Source organism: Mobula birostris, chromosome X (genome assembly GCF_030028105.1).
Source record: "Mobula birostris isolate sMobBir1 chromosome X, sMobBir1.hap1, whole genome shotgun sequence".
Classification (NCBI taxonomy): Eukaryota; Metazoa; Chordata; class Chondrichthyes; order Myliobatiformes; family Myliobatidae; genus Mobula; species Mobula birostris.
In genome coordinates, this window is record NC_092402.1 from 56,569,387 (window position 1) to 56,583,448 (window position 14,062).

Sequence of the window (14,062 nt, forward strand, 5' to 3'; positions counted from 1 at the left end):
TATGACATAAAAGGAGGCCATTCGGCCTATTCAGTCTTGCTGGCTCGCTGCAATTCCGAGAAGCTGAAGTAGGCCTTTCACCTCCTTCTTCATGCTCCCCCATTTCAATATGATTTTCCACCTCAGCACCACTTTACCGTATCAGCCCTGCATCCCTCAATTCCTTTAACAGCTAAAAAAAAACTATTAATTTTGGGCTCTTATCTGCTCAGTGACTGAGCCCCTGCAACCCTCTTGGGTAGTTTTGCCACCCTCTGTGGAGGGAAAAGGACAGTTGACGTTTCAGGTCGTGACCTTTGATCTGCACTGAAAGACGACTACCTCCCCTGTCTATGTCTCTTAAATTTTTATACATTTTAATCAGATCACCTCCCAGCCTCCGATTCACCACACTGCAATAATATACCCTTCCAGTCCTTTCTGCTATTTGTGGTTGTCCAGTTCCTCCTTTAACCAATGGCCAAGTCATTGGGTATATTTAAAGCGGAGGTTGATAGGTTCTTGGCTCATATGGGCATCAAAGTTTGTGGGGAGAAGGCAGGAAAATAGGGTTGAAAGGGATAATAAATCAGTCCTGTCGGAATGGCAGAGTAGACTCGATGGACCGAATGGTTTAATTCTGCTCCTACAGTATGTCTTATGGTCTTATGGTCTTATGGGCAACCCTTCTCTGCTTTAGTCCCCTACATCAGGGTTTTGGCCCAGATGAAGGCGCTTGACTTGAAACATCAGCTGAACATTTCCCCTCACAGATGCTGCCTGACCGGCTGACTTTCTCCAGCATTTCGTGTGTTGCTCCAGATTCCAACATCTGCACTCTCTTCTTGTCTCTGTCAGGTTAAGGAGATTGGTTTACAGGGAACTAAGTGGAGGTTCAGATGGATGGGATTGTTGTGTAAGCCAGTGTAGACTCAATGGCCTGAATGTCCCCTGACGTTGTAAGAAAGTATAACAAATGCAACCTCTCAGCTCTGCCATCATTTCATGCCAAGGGTTTGACCTTAATTATCTGGAAGCAGAAGGGCGAGGTGAAGGTGAACGCAGGGGATAGCCAAGCTTGCTCTGAAAGGTCCTGCCCCTCTCTTTGCAGAGTCGTACTCCGTGACGGGCAGTGATGGCAGCATCTCCACCTCCGTGGCCTCCATCCAGCCTCAGCCGTCCACCAGCTCGGCCCCCAGCTCGCCCAGCTCCAAGCACTCGGTGAGCACGCTGAAGAAGTGGCTGACCAGCCCAGTGCGCAAGTTGAGCAGCAGCAAGGTCAACAGGCGAGTGAAGAAGCTGAAGTGTAAGCCCAAGAAAACGGAGCGCAGGAAGAGTATCGACTTGGGCATTGTCAACAAAGGCAGCGAAGCTCAAGATGTGGTAAGAGCCCTTTCATTTTCCTGGAAATAAAGCTGCAAGCAAGTTTAAAGTTGTGTTCAAAAGTTAAAGACAAGTGCATTCTCACATACACGTAGATGGTGAGGTACAGGAACATTGAAAATCTTGCTTGCAATCAGATGTGTGTTTGACAGCATTCATACAACACTGTGGAGGTGTGGTTACAATACCAAATGTTTTTTTTCTTTCCAACTTATGGACAAAATTAATTTATGGGTATCTGTAAAGTCAGAATTCATTCATTACCTGAATTTGGCCGATACCAATATCATTTGTTGGACTCTTTGATGAAAAGTCATCACTTAACATGTTCTCTCTCCACAGATGCTGCCTGGCCTGTTGTGTGTTTCCAACATTTTATGATTTTATTTCAGATTTCTGGCTTCTTCATTTTCTTGCCTTTTGCTTTCTTGCTTTTGCATCCCTTTCCCCTTGCTTCCCCTCCCACCAACTTTCCCCTCTCCAAAACCATCACCACCACTGCCTTCAGATCACATTGGGGAGAGAAAGGTAAGGTATGTTGCTAAATTACTCTTGGTAAATGGGAGGATTAGTGACCTGGAGCCTGCGTATCAGCATCTTGAATAAAAGATATGGTTCCATGTTTGTGCAGGACTTCCCCTCAGGTTAAGAAAAACTTGAAGGGAAAATGAGATCAACTGAGCAGTAATGACAATCTTTACGAAACTTGAACTCAATGACAGTCAAACAGATATGGTAAAATCTAATAATGTCACTTGTTTAGGGAAGGAGTTTGTGCTGTGTTACAGACGAGGCTGTTTGAATCATCAGTAATTCACAGACCTGCTTCACATCCTTCCTTCTTATGCAAAAGCTCAATTCACCCTCAAAAGAAAAGACACAACAACAATTACTGGAAGACAATCCCACCCTCTGTGCAAATCACATTTTTATTTGGGAGGCCCTTGAATTATTACTTTAGGATTAACCTTGTTCTTTGCTGTTCCTGTGTGATCACCAAACAGAGGCTATCTATCACTGCAGGCTTTGTGCGGTTCTTTTATCCGTATTCACCACATACTGTTTCTTGATGACCTACCCTGCTGTATAAGGAGAGGTTAGATCTGCTTTCACTTGAGTTTGGAAGAATAAGGGAGGAGGATCTAATTCCCCTTCCCTTATACGATCACCTCCAGCCTCTTGTGCTCCAGGGGGAAAAGTGCCAGCCTATCCAGTCCTCTCCCTATAGGTCAACCCTTCCAGATCCAGTAAAACCCTTGTGAACCTTTCCTGCACACTTTCCAGCTTCATTACATCCTTCCTATAACTGGGAAACTAGAACTGTACACAATACTGCTAGTGCAGTCTCATCATTTACGAGGTTGTAAACCTAGTCAGCTCCATCTTGGGTACTAGCCTACAAAGTATCCCAGACAGCTTTAGGAAGCGGTGTCTCAGAAAGACAGCGTCCATTATTAAGGACCCCCACCACCCAGGGCATGCCCTTTTCTCACTGTTACCATCAGGTAGGAGGTACAGAAGCCTGAAGGCACACACTCAGCGATTCAGGAACAGCTTCTTCCCCTCTGCCATCTGATTCCCAAATGGACTTTGAAGCTTTGGACACTATCTCACTTTTTTAATCTGCAGTATTTCTGTTTTTGCATATTTTAAAAAATAATTATTCAATATATGTAATTGATTTACTTGTTTATTTATTATGTTTTATTTTATTTATTATTATTATTTTTCTCTCTCTCTGCTAGATTATGTATTGCATTGAACTGCTGCTGCTAAATTAACAAATTTCACGTCACATGCCAGTGATAATAAACCTGATTCTGATTCATTGTCTTGTACAGCTGTAACATGACATCCCAACTCCAGTACTCAGTATCCTGACTGGTGAAGGCCAGAATGCAAACACCTTCTCCACCACCCTGTCTGCCTTTCTTCCCACTTTCAGGAACCATTTACTTTACCCCTCATTCTCACTGTTCTGCAACACTCCTCAGACCCTACCGTTCACGGAGTAAATCCCAAACATGAGATTCTGCAAATTGTGGAAATCTTAAGTGACACACACAAAATGCTGGAGGAACTCAGCAGGTCAGGCAGTATTGATGGAGGGGAGTAAACAGTTGCTGTTTCGGGATGAGACTTGATGAAAGGCCTAATTACTGTTTATTCCCCTCCATAGATGCTGCCTGACCTGCTGAGTTCCTTCAGCAGTTCGTATGTTTCACTATGCAAGTCCTGCCCTGATTTTTAACTTCCCGAAGTGAAACATCTCACACTAGCCCATGTTAAATTCCATCTCTAATTTCTTGGGCCATTTCCCAAGTTGATCAGTATCCCCTTGTAACCTTCTTCATTGCCCTTGAGACCACAACAAATGTATACAGAGGATCATCCATGATCACATTGAAAAGCAGGGCAAGCTTGAAAGGCTAACCACTGCTGTTATTTAAGACCATTAGATATGGGAGCAGAATTAGGCTGTTCAGCTTATCGAGTCTGCTTCATCATTGCATCATGGCTGATTTATTATCCCTCTCAACTCCATTCTTCTGACTTCTCACCATAACCTTTGACACCCTGACTAATCAAGAACCTATCAACCGCCACTTAAAATATACCCAATGACGTGGCCTCCACAGCCTTCTATGGTAATAAATTCCACAGATTCACCACCCTCTGGCTACAAGAATCCTCCTCATTTCTGTTCTAAAGGAATATCCTTCTACTTAGAGGCTGTGCCCTCTGGTCCTGGCCTCCCCCACTGTAGGAAACATCCTCTCCACATCCACTCTATCTCGGCGTTTCAATATTTGATAGGTTTCTTATCTTTTAACTTTCTGTGCTTCTTTCCTCTCCTGACTTATGTTTCTGAAGTCTGCACTGACTGGCCTGATTAATGTGTCCCTAAATGCAGTAATTTCACCCTTTCAAACAGTACTAGTTACCGACAACTGAGCTCTAACAAACTAAGCTATAATTTTCTGCCTTTTCCAATTGAGCCAGTTAACATTAGCTTCAGATCTGAGTCATGAGGTTGTGGGTTCAACACAGACAACCTGTGGGCCAGTGGTTTACAAATTATATTTCAGGCAACTTACATTTTAACCATATGGTTGGCCCGCGCTTCGAACTCTATGAGCCGGCGGTGTGTTTTTCAAGGAACAGGGACAGCAATCCATTTAATAATGTCCTGCAAATGATTGTTTGGGCTCCTGGAGGGTGGGATGGGAAGAGTTTGCATCTCCTCTGGTCACATGGAAAGGTGCTGTGGGAACGGGGGGTGGGGATGAAAGAGTGCAGCAGGGAGTCACAAAGAGGTCACTCCCTGAAAAGTGCATTCAGGGGAGGAGTGGGGAGATGCGACTGCTGGCAGGGTCACGTTGTAGATGGTGGGAATTGTGAGGTTAATACCCTGGTCAGACCACACTTGGCATATTGTGTTCAGTTCTGGTTGCCACATTATACGAAAGATGTGGAAGCTTTAGAGAGGGTGCAGAGGAGATTTACCAGGATGCTGCCTGGATTAGAGAGCATGTCTGATGAGGATATGTTGAGTGAGCTAGGGCTTTTCACTTTGGAATGAAGGAGGATGAGAGGTGATTTGATAAAGGTGTGCAAGATGATAAGAGGCATAAATCAAATGGATTGCCAGAGTGGAAATGGCTAACATGAGGGGCATAATTTTAAAGTGATTGGAGAAAAATATGGGGGGATATGTCAAAGGTAAGTTTTTTTACAGAGAGGTGAGTGCATGGTGGGCCAGGGATGGTGGTAGAGGCAGATACATTAAGGGCATTTAAGAAATTTTTAGATAGGCACATGGATGATAGAAAAATGGAGGAGAGAAGTGTTAGATTGACTTTGGAGAAGTTTAAAAAGTCAACACAACATTGTGGGCCAAAGGGCCTGTACTGTTCTGTGTTCTAATACATTAGAACATTAGTCATAGTACATTAGTCTGGTCCAGTGGGAGTTGAGGACCACCCTGATAGAACTCAAAATTTTATCCCTTTAGCTGCCAACTTCCACCATGATTTCTCATTTACATCGCCCATCTCGGACCTTTCCCTTTTTGAGTCCCTCTGACTCCATTTCAGGGGATAAAATATCCAATAATATATTTTACAGTCCCTCACATTCCTACAGCTAGCTCAACTGTACATCCTCAGAATCAGATTATCATTGATTTACATGATGCAAAATTTGCTATTTTGTGGCAGCGCTACAGCGCAAAGCCGTAAAAATCTATAAATTATAGAAGTTTAAACTAGATACAAGGGGAACCAGAGTGTAGGAACAGATGTAGGGGAGAAGGAAGAAAAAGAAAATAGTAAAGTTGTTTGCACCGTTAGTGATAAACAGAGAGTAAGAGGTGGAAAATTTCTTAAATGCATTTATTTTAATGCGAGGGGCATTGTAAGAAAGGTGAATGAGCTTAAAGCATGGATTGATACCTGGAAGTATGATGTGGTAGCTATTAGTGAAACATGGTTACAGGAGGGGTGTGATTGGCAACTAAATATTCCTGGATTTCATTGCTTCAGGTGTGAAAGAAAAAGGGACAAGAGGGGGAGGTGTTGCATTGCTTGTCAGAGAAAATATTACAGCGGTGCTCTGGCAGGATAGATTAGAGGGCTCGTCTAGGAAGGCTATTTGGGTGGAATTGAGGAATGGGAAAGGTGTAGTAACACTTATAGGGGTGTATTATAGACCACCAAATGGGGAGCAAGAATTGGAGGAACAAATTTGTAAGGAGATAGCAGATATTTGTAGTAGGCACAAGGTTATGATTGTGGGAGATTTTAATTTTCCACACATAGACTGGGAAGCCCATACTGTAAAAGGGCTGGATGATTTGGAGTTTGTAAAATGTGTGCAGGATAGAGGTACCAACTAGAGAAGGGGCAGTGTTGGATCCCCTGTTAGGGAATGAGATAGGTCAGGTGACGAAGGTTTGTGTTGGGGAGCACTTCGGGTCCAGTGATCACAATGCCACTAGTTTAAATATAACTATGGAGAAGGATAGGTCTGGACCCAGGGTTGAGATTTTTGATTGGAGAAAGGCTAACTTTAAGGAGATGTGAAAGGATTTAGAAGGAGTGGAGTGGGTTTGTTTTATGGGAAGGATGTAATAGAGAAATGGAGGTAATTTAAAGATGACATTTTGATGGTACAGAATCTTTATGTTCCTGTTAGGTTGAAAGGAAAGGTTAAAAGTTTGAGAGAGCCATGGTTTTCAAGGGATATAGGAAACTTGGTTTGGAAAAAGAGAGGGATCTACAATAAATATAGGCAGCTTGGAGTTAATGAGGTGCTCGAGGAATATAAAGAATGTAAAAAGAATCTTAAGAAAGAAATTAGAAAAGCTAAAAGAAGATATGAGGTTGCTTTGGCAAGTAAGGTGAAAATAAATCCAAAGGGTTTCTACAGTTATATTAATAGCAAAAGGATAGTGAGAGATAAAATTGGTCCCTTAGAGAATCAGAGTGGACAGCTGTGTGTGGAGCCAAAAGAGATGGGGGGAGATTCTGAACAATTTCTTTTCTACAGTGTTCACTGAGGAGAAGGATATTGAATTGTGTAAGGTAAGGGAAACAGGTAGGGAAGTTATGGAAACTATGATGATTAAAGAAGAGGAAGTACTGGCACTTTTAAGGAATATAAAAATGGATAAGTCTCCGGGTCCTGACAGGATATTCCCTAGGACCTTGAGGGAAGTTAGTGTGGAAATAGCAGGGGCTCTGATGGAAATATTTCAAATGTCATTAGAAACGGGGATGGTGCTGGAGTATTGGCGGATAGCTCATGTGGTTCCATTGTTTATAAAGGGTTCTAAGAGTAAACCTAGCAATTATCGGCCTGTGAGTTTGACGTCAGTTGTGGGTGAATTGATGGAAAGTATTCTTAGAGATGGTATATATAATTATCTTTATAGACAGGGTCTGATTAGAAACAGTGAACATGGATTTGTGCGTGAAAGGTCATGTTTGACAAATCTTATTGAATATTTTTAAGAGGTTACTCGGAAAGTTGACGAGGGTAAAGCAGTGGATGTTGCCTATAAGGACTTCAGTAAGGCCTTTGACAAGGTTCCACACAGAAGGTTAGTTAGGAAGGTTCAATCATTAGGTACTAATATTGAAGTACAAACGTTTGTAGTAAAATTGGATTCAGCAGTGGCTGGATGGGAGACTCCAGAGAGTAGTGGTGGATAACTGTTTGTCAGATTGGAGGCCGGTGACTAGAGGTGTGCCTCAGGGATCTGTACTGGGTCCAATATTGTTTGTCATATACATTAATGATCTGGATGATGTGGTGGTAAATTAGATTAGAAAGTATGCAGATGATACTAAGATAGGCGGAGTTGTGGATAATGAAGTAGGTTTTCAAAACTGGCAGACAGATTTAGGCCAGTTAGAAGAGTGGGCTGAAAGATGGCAGATGGAGTTTAATGCTGATAAATGTGAGGTGCTACATTTTGGTAGGACTGATCAAAATAGGAGATACATGGTAAATGGTAGTGCATTGAAGAATGCTGTAGAACAGAGGGATCTAGGAATAATGGTGCATAGTTCCCTGAAGGTGGAATCTCATGTGGATAGGGTGGTGAAGAAAGTTTTTGGTATGCTGGCCTTTATAAATCAGAGTATTGAATATAGGAGTTGGGATGTAATGTTGAAATTGCACAAGGCATTGGTAAGGCCAAGTTTGGAGTATTGTGTACAGTTCTGGTCACCGAATTATAGGAAAGATGTCAACAAAATTGAGAGAGTACAGAGAAGATTTACTAGAATGTTACCTGGGTTTCATCACCTAAGTTACAGAGAAAGGTTGAACAAGTTGGGTCTTTATTCTTTGGAGCATAGAAGGTTGAGGGGGGACTTGATAGAGGTATTTAAAATTGTGAGGGGGATAGATAGAGTTGACGTGGATAGGCTTTTTCCATTGAGAGTAGGGGAGATTCAAACAAGAGGACATGAGTTGAGAGTTAAAGGGCAAAAGTTTAGGGGTAACATGAGAGGGAACTTCTTTACTCAGAGAGTGGTAGCTGTGTGGAACGAGCTTCCAGCAGAAGTGGTTGAGGCAGGTTCGATGTTGTCGTTTAAAGTTAAATTGGATAGATATATGAACAGGAAAGGAATGGAGGGTTATGGGCTGAGTGCCGGTCGGTGGGACTAGGTGAGAGTAAGTGTTCGGCATGGACTAGAAGGGCCGAGATGGCCTGTTTCCATGCTGTAATTGTTATATGGTTATATATATGGTTATATGGTTAATAAATAGTGCAAAAATAAAGGATAATTAGGTTGTGTTCATTGGTTCATGGACAGTTAGGGAAGAAGCTGTTCTGAAGAATTGAGGCTCCTGTACCTCCTCCTTGATGATAGTAACAAGAAGTTGCCATCCATTCCGGTGCCAACATAGGATGCCTGCAATGCTCAGCAGAATGCAGAATAAACCAAAACGGAACACAACAAGCGATAAAACAACAGAAAAACAAACCCCTTTCCTCCGTCCTACCCACCCACGCACATGAACAGTCCTCCAGATCCAGGGTTGGCCTCTGGGCCTCCAGCCTATAGTCTCCAGGCTTCGACATCCGGTTCATGTGGCAGCCTTTGGTGACCAGCCCCACTGATTCACTAATAAAGCAATCAAATTCTTGTTGATCTTCACAGAAGGGATGGAAGGATGGGCCAGGTAGCCGCAGATCATCCAGAGATGAACGGATAACAGAAGTAATTCCAGAGGCACCTCCAGTTCTTTGCGAAGAGCCGAAGAAAGAGGTAGAAGAACAGGATACTGCAGTAAGTTGTGGATGTAATTTCCATCTCCTTTTCTTCCTGCTTTGGTTTGCTCTGAAAAATATACACACAAACAGAGACATTTCTCATAAAGCATTTGGTTGAGATTATAGTTGTGGAGAATATCCATCCAGTAAGATCAATCAAACATTAGTAGAAATGCAGAGGGTAAAGTCACGCTTAGATAAAATAGCAAGAAGGGCAGTACAATGTTGTAGCTGGTAGAGCCACTGCCTCACAGCCCAGTGACCCAGGCTCAATCCCCTCCTTTGGTGCTGTCTGTGTGGGGTCTGTACATTCTCCCTGTGACCATGTGGGTTTCCCCTGGGTGATCCAGTTTCCTCCCACGTCCCACAAACTCTGGCTGGAGTCAGTGTGAATGTTGGGTGAATAAAATAAGTTTGAATAGGATAAGTGTAATTGGATGGTTGATGGTCAGCACAGACTCAATGGGCTGAACAGCCTGTTTAAGAAACTGTGACTTTGTCACAGAACTCTGTTGGTGATTCAGATTACTAAAATAGACAAGATAAAGCCAACCAGATTAACAGCAGATATAATATCAATCATCCAAATTGATATAAAGTTCAGATCCATTTTCTTCATGCCCTCATGAAAATTGTATATCAGCCAACAAGCTTCCAATTAAAAAGGTTTGAGCTGTTTTTCATTACTATCAATTTGGAAGGACATGAAGCATTGGAATATATACTCAGTGGCCACTATGTTACCTGCTCAGTAATATAAGAGCATAAGGACATAAGAAATAGGAGCAGGAGTAGGCCATCTGGTCCATCGAGCCTGCCCCACCATTCAATAAGATCATGGCTGATCTGTCCGTAAACTCAGCTCCATCTACCTGCCTTTTCCCCATAACCCTTAATTCCCTTACTATGTAAAAACCTATCTAACTGTTTCTTAAATATATTTAATGAGGAAGCCTCAAATGCTTCCCTGGGCAGAGAATCAGTCAATTGTGTGGCAGCAATTCAATGCATAAAAGCATGCCGACATGGTTAAGAGCTTCAGTTGTTGTTCAGATCAAACATCAGAATGGGGAAGAAACGTGATCGAAGGCACTTTGGCCATGGAAGGATTGTTAGCACCAGAAGGAGTGGTTTGAGTATATCAAAAACTGCTGATTTTCTGGGATTTTCACACACAAGTCACTAGAGTTCACAGAGAATGGTGTGAAAGACAAAAAACACAGCCAGTGAGCAGCAGTTCTGTGGGTGAAAACACCTTGTTAACGAGAGATGTCAGAGGAGAATGGCCAGACTGGTTCAAACTGACAGGAAGGTGACAGGAACTGAAATAACCACACGTTACAACAGCGGTGTGCAGAAGAGCATCTCTGAACACACAACACATCAAACCTTGAAGTGGATGGGCTACAGCAGCAGAAGACCATGAACATACACTCAGTGGCCATTTTATTAGGCATAGAAAGTACTTAGTAAAGTAGCCACTGAGTATTGATGCTGCAGGTTCCTGAGGCACAGAGAGACACATTTGAAGTTTTTCTAAGAAAAGCAAGATATACGATCTAGTTTTACAAGGTAGGGAAGGACATACTGTTGACATTATTCAGCTTTTATGAAGATGTTGAGAGATACTATCCATGAAAACATAGGATTCTGGTCCACTTATTCCACAATTATTGGCCTGTTTATATGCAATTGTTTTGACGGCACTCGCTTAAGAGAAATCAAGGCAACACAAAAGTCAATAAGGCACTGAGAAAGAGATTGACCTAACTGAGGAACTCCGTCAGAGGTTAGAATGAAACAGACCAAGAAACTGAATACTGATTGACAGAGTGGGGCTCCCAAGAGAATGAAACCATAAGAAGAGACTAACAAAATCTTACCGAGTGATAGACCCACTGAGAGAGTTAATGGCACCATTATGTCCAGTTTAGTGCTAGTGCCCAACACCAAGTACACAAGGGTTTGTAGTCGTAATAATTTTATGTCTCAATAATTCGGTATTAATTCCCAATTCTGTTACGTATTCCCACAAGTTTGCAAAAGAGTGTTTTATAGTGTTTTTACATTGACTGCATAGCATTGTTTAAAGGGTTAGCGGGTCAGTTTGCAGGAAATAGTAGTGCAGTCACTGGAGTTGAATGAGATGCTCTCCTAAGAGGTTGTCTGTTGGTATTTGTAGAGGCAGATCCGGGATCCACATATTCTGGTGCAGTGTGGGCGAGAGTAGGTGGTGGTTGTGGTGAGTTGTTGGGTCTTTTGATTGTTCATTCTCTCCTCTCACAGCTGCCACTAGTTCTCTGTGGCACAGCGGAGGTCGTTCTCATGTAGTGCAGCTCCCTCTTGAGCAGATTTCCTCCAGGTCCATCGAGTGCAATGCCTTCCCAGTTTTCAGATGTAATGTTGAATTTGTTCAGGCTAATTTTGATGTCATCTTTGAAACATTTCCTTTGCCCACCAGAGGCTCACTGACCTTCCTTCAACTGGAGTAAGGGATCTATCTGGGGAGAGGTGAGTTAGGAACATACTGTCGATAAGGTGAATGTACCAAGTCTCTCTCCCAGGCTTGGGGAATCAAGAAGCAGAGGGTGCAGGGGAAAGTGATACCAGGAACCTGGGGGGGTAACTTTTTTACACAAATAATGGTCTGTATGTGGAATGAGCTGCCAGAGGAAGTAATTGAAGCAGGTGCAATAACAACTTGTAAAAGATAGTTGGACAGGTACATGAATTGGAAAGATTTAGAAGGTTATGGGGCAAAATGCCAGCAATTGGGACTGTTTATTTTTATTAGGAGTGGGGAGGGGGTCACAGATGGGAGACCCAAGTATTGTATTTATTTTATTTAGAGAAACAGCATAGCAACAGACCTTTCCAACCCAGCGAGCCCACTCAACCCAGTTCCACCCATGTGACCAATTAGCCTACTAACCCATACACCTTGTGGGATGTAGGAGGAAACCAGAGCAACCGGAGGAAACCCACGTGGTCACGGACAGAACGTACAAACTCCTTACCTGGGTCGCTGGCACTGTAAAGCGTTATGCTACCGTGCGTGCATGCGTGTGTCTGTGTGTGTATGGATTAGGGTGCTTGTGGGGTGTGAGTGCATGGAAGTGCTTCTCTGGTGGCTGAGGGTCGGAAGTATGCTGTTGAGGTGCGGAGAGGGCCGTCTCCTGCCCTGGGATGCTCGGATTTGGCTCATGAAGGGGATGTTTGAGGGCTCTATGTGCCTGGGGGAAAATCTATGCCTGGTTATACTGGAGGGCTTGAACTTAAGGGAGAAGTTTCTACTGGTGGTAGGTGGTCGTCCTGTCAAGGTACTTTGTGATAGTTTATGTGATCTTATTGGTAATAGGCATTGGTTTATTATTGTCACATGTACGGAGATACAGTGAAAAACTTTGGCATCCATGCAGACCATTCCACACATAATGACATTGAGGTAGGAGAAAGGACAGCAACAACAGGTTGCTCTAAACAGAGGAGATTCTGCAAATGCTGGAAATCCAGAACAACACACCCAACACTCTGGAGGAACTCAGCAGGTCAAGCAGCACCTGTGGAGAGGAACAAACAGTTGAAGTTTCAGGCTGAGACCTTTTATCAGGACCCCCGTCCTGAAACGTGTATTCCTCTCCAGAGATGCTGCCTGACCTGCTGAGTTCCTCCAGCACTTTTTGTGTGTTGCCCAGAACAATCCAGAGAGGCTCCTAGCACAGGGAAGGTGGTATTTGATATTTGTGGCCCTTTTTCTAAATCTCTTCCGTTTAGTTTTTTGGAGTGGGTCTCTATCTTTAGGTTTAGACCATTTGGCAACTGGGTCTGTAATGCCCCAGTCCTTTTCCTCTCTGCTGTCTTCCTCTGGAGGGGTGACCAGCTCACGTTAAGCGCAGGATCTCCGAAGACTGGATTCCCATTACAGGGTTAGAGTGAGGGTCCCAACCCACAAGCCAAGCACTCAGACACGAACTGACCTAGATCCTCTTTAAGGTCAATATCCACTGGCCACTTATCATCCTAACTGATTGACCCCCCCCCCCCCGCCACACCGCAAGCTTTGCCCACCGACTGATCAACAGCCCCCGACGACAGTCACCAATGACTGGTCCCATTCCGCCACTGCCAACATTTACAGGCACAGACCCATATGAAGCACTGGCACCTTTGTTCAGATTCACACTTAGCAAGATAGCTGGAAGAGTGACACCTGTCGCCCAGGTGGTCATTTCGCCAGCCATCCGTATTATTGTGGGTTGAGAAAGGGATCCGTGACCTGTCATCCTAACCCAGGAATGAGGAGAAGTTGTATCGACTCAAACTCGGGATAATCAGCAGGTTGACCTTCATTAAAAGGAATTCAAACAGTTCTGCTGCACTCCCCTTCAAATGTCAAGTCGTTCAAGCTGACCTTTCAATGGAAAAAAGCACAGTAATTGAAGGTTAGCATAAACAGAGACTTAAAAGGTGATGGGAAATTCAGCTGCCAAATTTACAATTGGCTTGTGACCTCAATGCATAAAAATTGTGAATGTCAGTGTTCCTTCTGCGTGATGGTACTGCAATCATCCTGCTGACTCTGAATCAGAATTAGGTTTATTTATTTATTCAGGTACAGCGCAGAACAGGCCATGCTACAGCTCTTGATTTAACCCTCACCTAATTACGGGACAACTTACAATGGCTGATTAACCTACTAACCTAAACGTCTTTGAACTGTGGGAAGAAACAGGAGCACCCGGAGGAAACCCATGCAGTCACAGGGAAAATGTACAAACTCCTTCCAGGCAGTGGCGGGATCATTGACATAAGTTTTGAAATTTGTTGCCTTTTGGTAGCAGTGGCTGTAATGCCAGCGGTGCTGAGGTCAAGTGGCCTGATAGATACGGTTCACTGGCCTTTCCTCTCGAT

The 14,062-nt window shown here is 43.5% G+C and overlaps 1 protein-coding gene across 3 annotated transcripts in view; it reads left to right on the forward strand.

Moving 5' to 3' along the window:
• LOC140191630 (rho guanine nucleotide exchange factor 25-like) overlaps positions 1–14,062 on the forward strand; it is a 313,824-nt gene that overhangs the window by 216,921 nt on the left and 82,841 nt on the right. For all 3 annotated transcript variants that reach the window (XM_072249206.1, XM_072249207.1, XM_072249208.1), the window contains 2 exons: positions 1,091–1,362; positions 9,039–9,167. In XM_072249206.1, the coding sequence (XP_072105307.1) occupies positions 1,091–1,362; positions 9,039–9,167 (401 nt within the window). The remainder of the gene's footprint in view (positions 1–1,090; positions 1,363–9,038; positions 9,168–14,062) is intronic.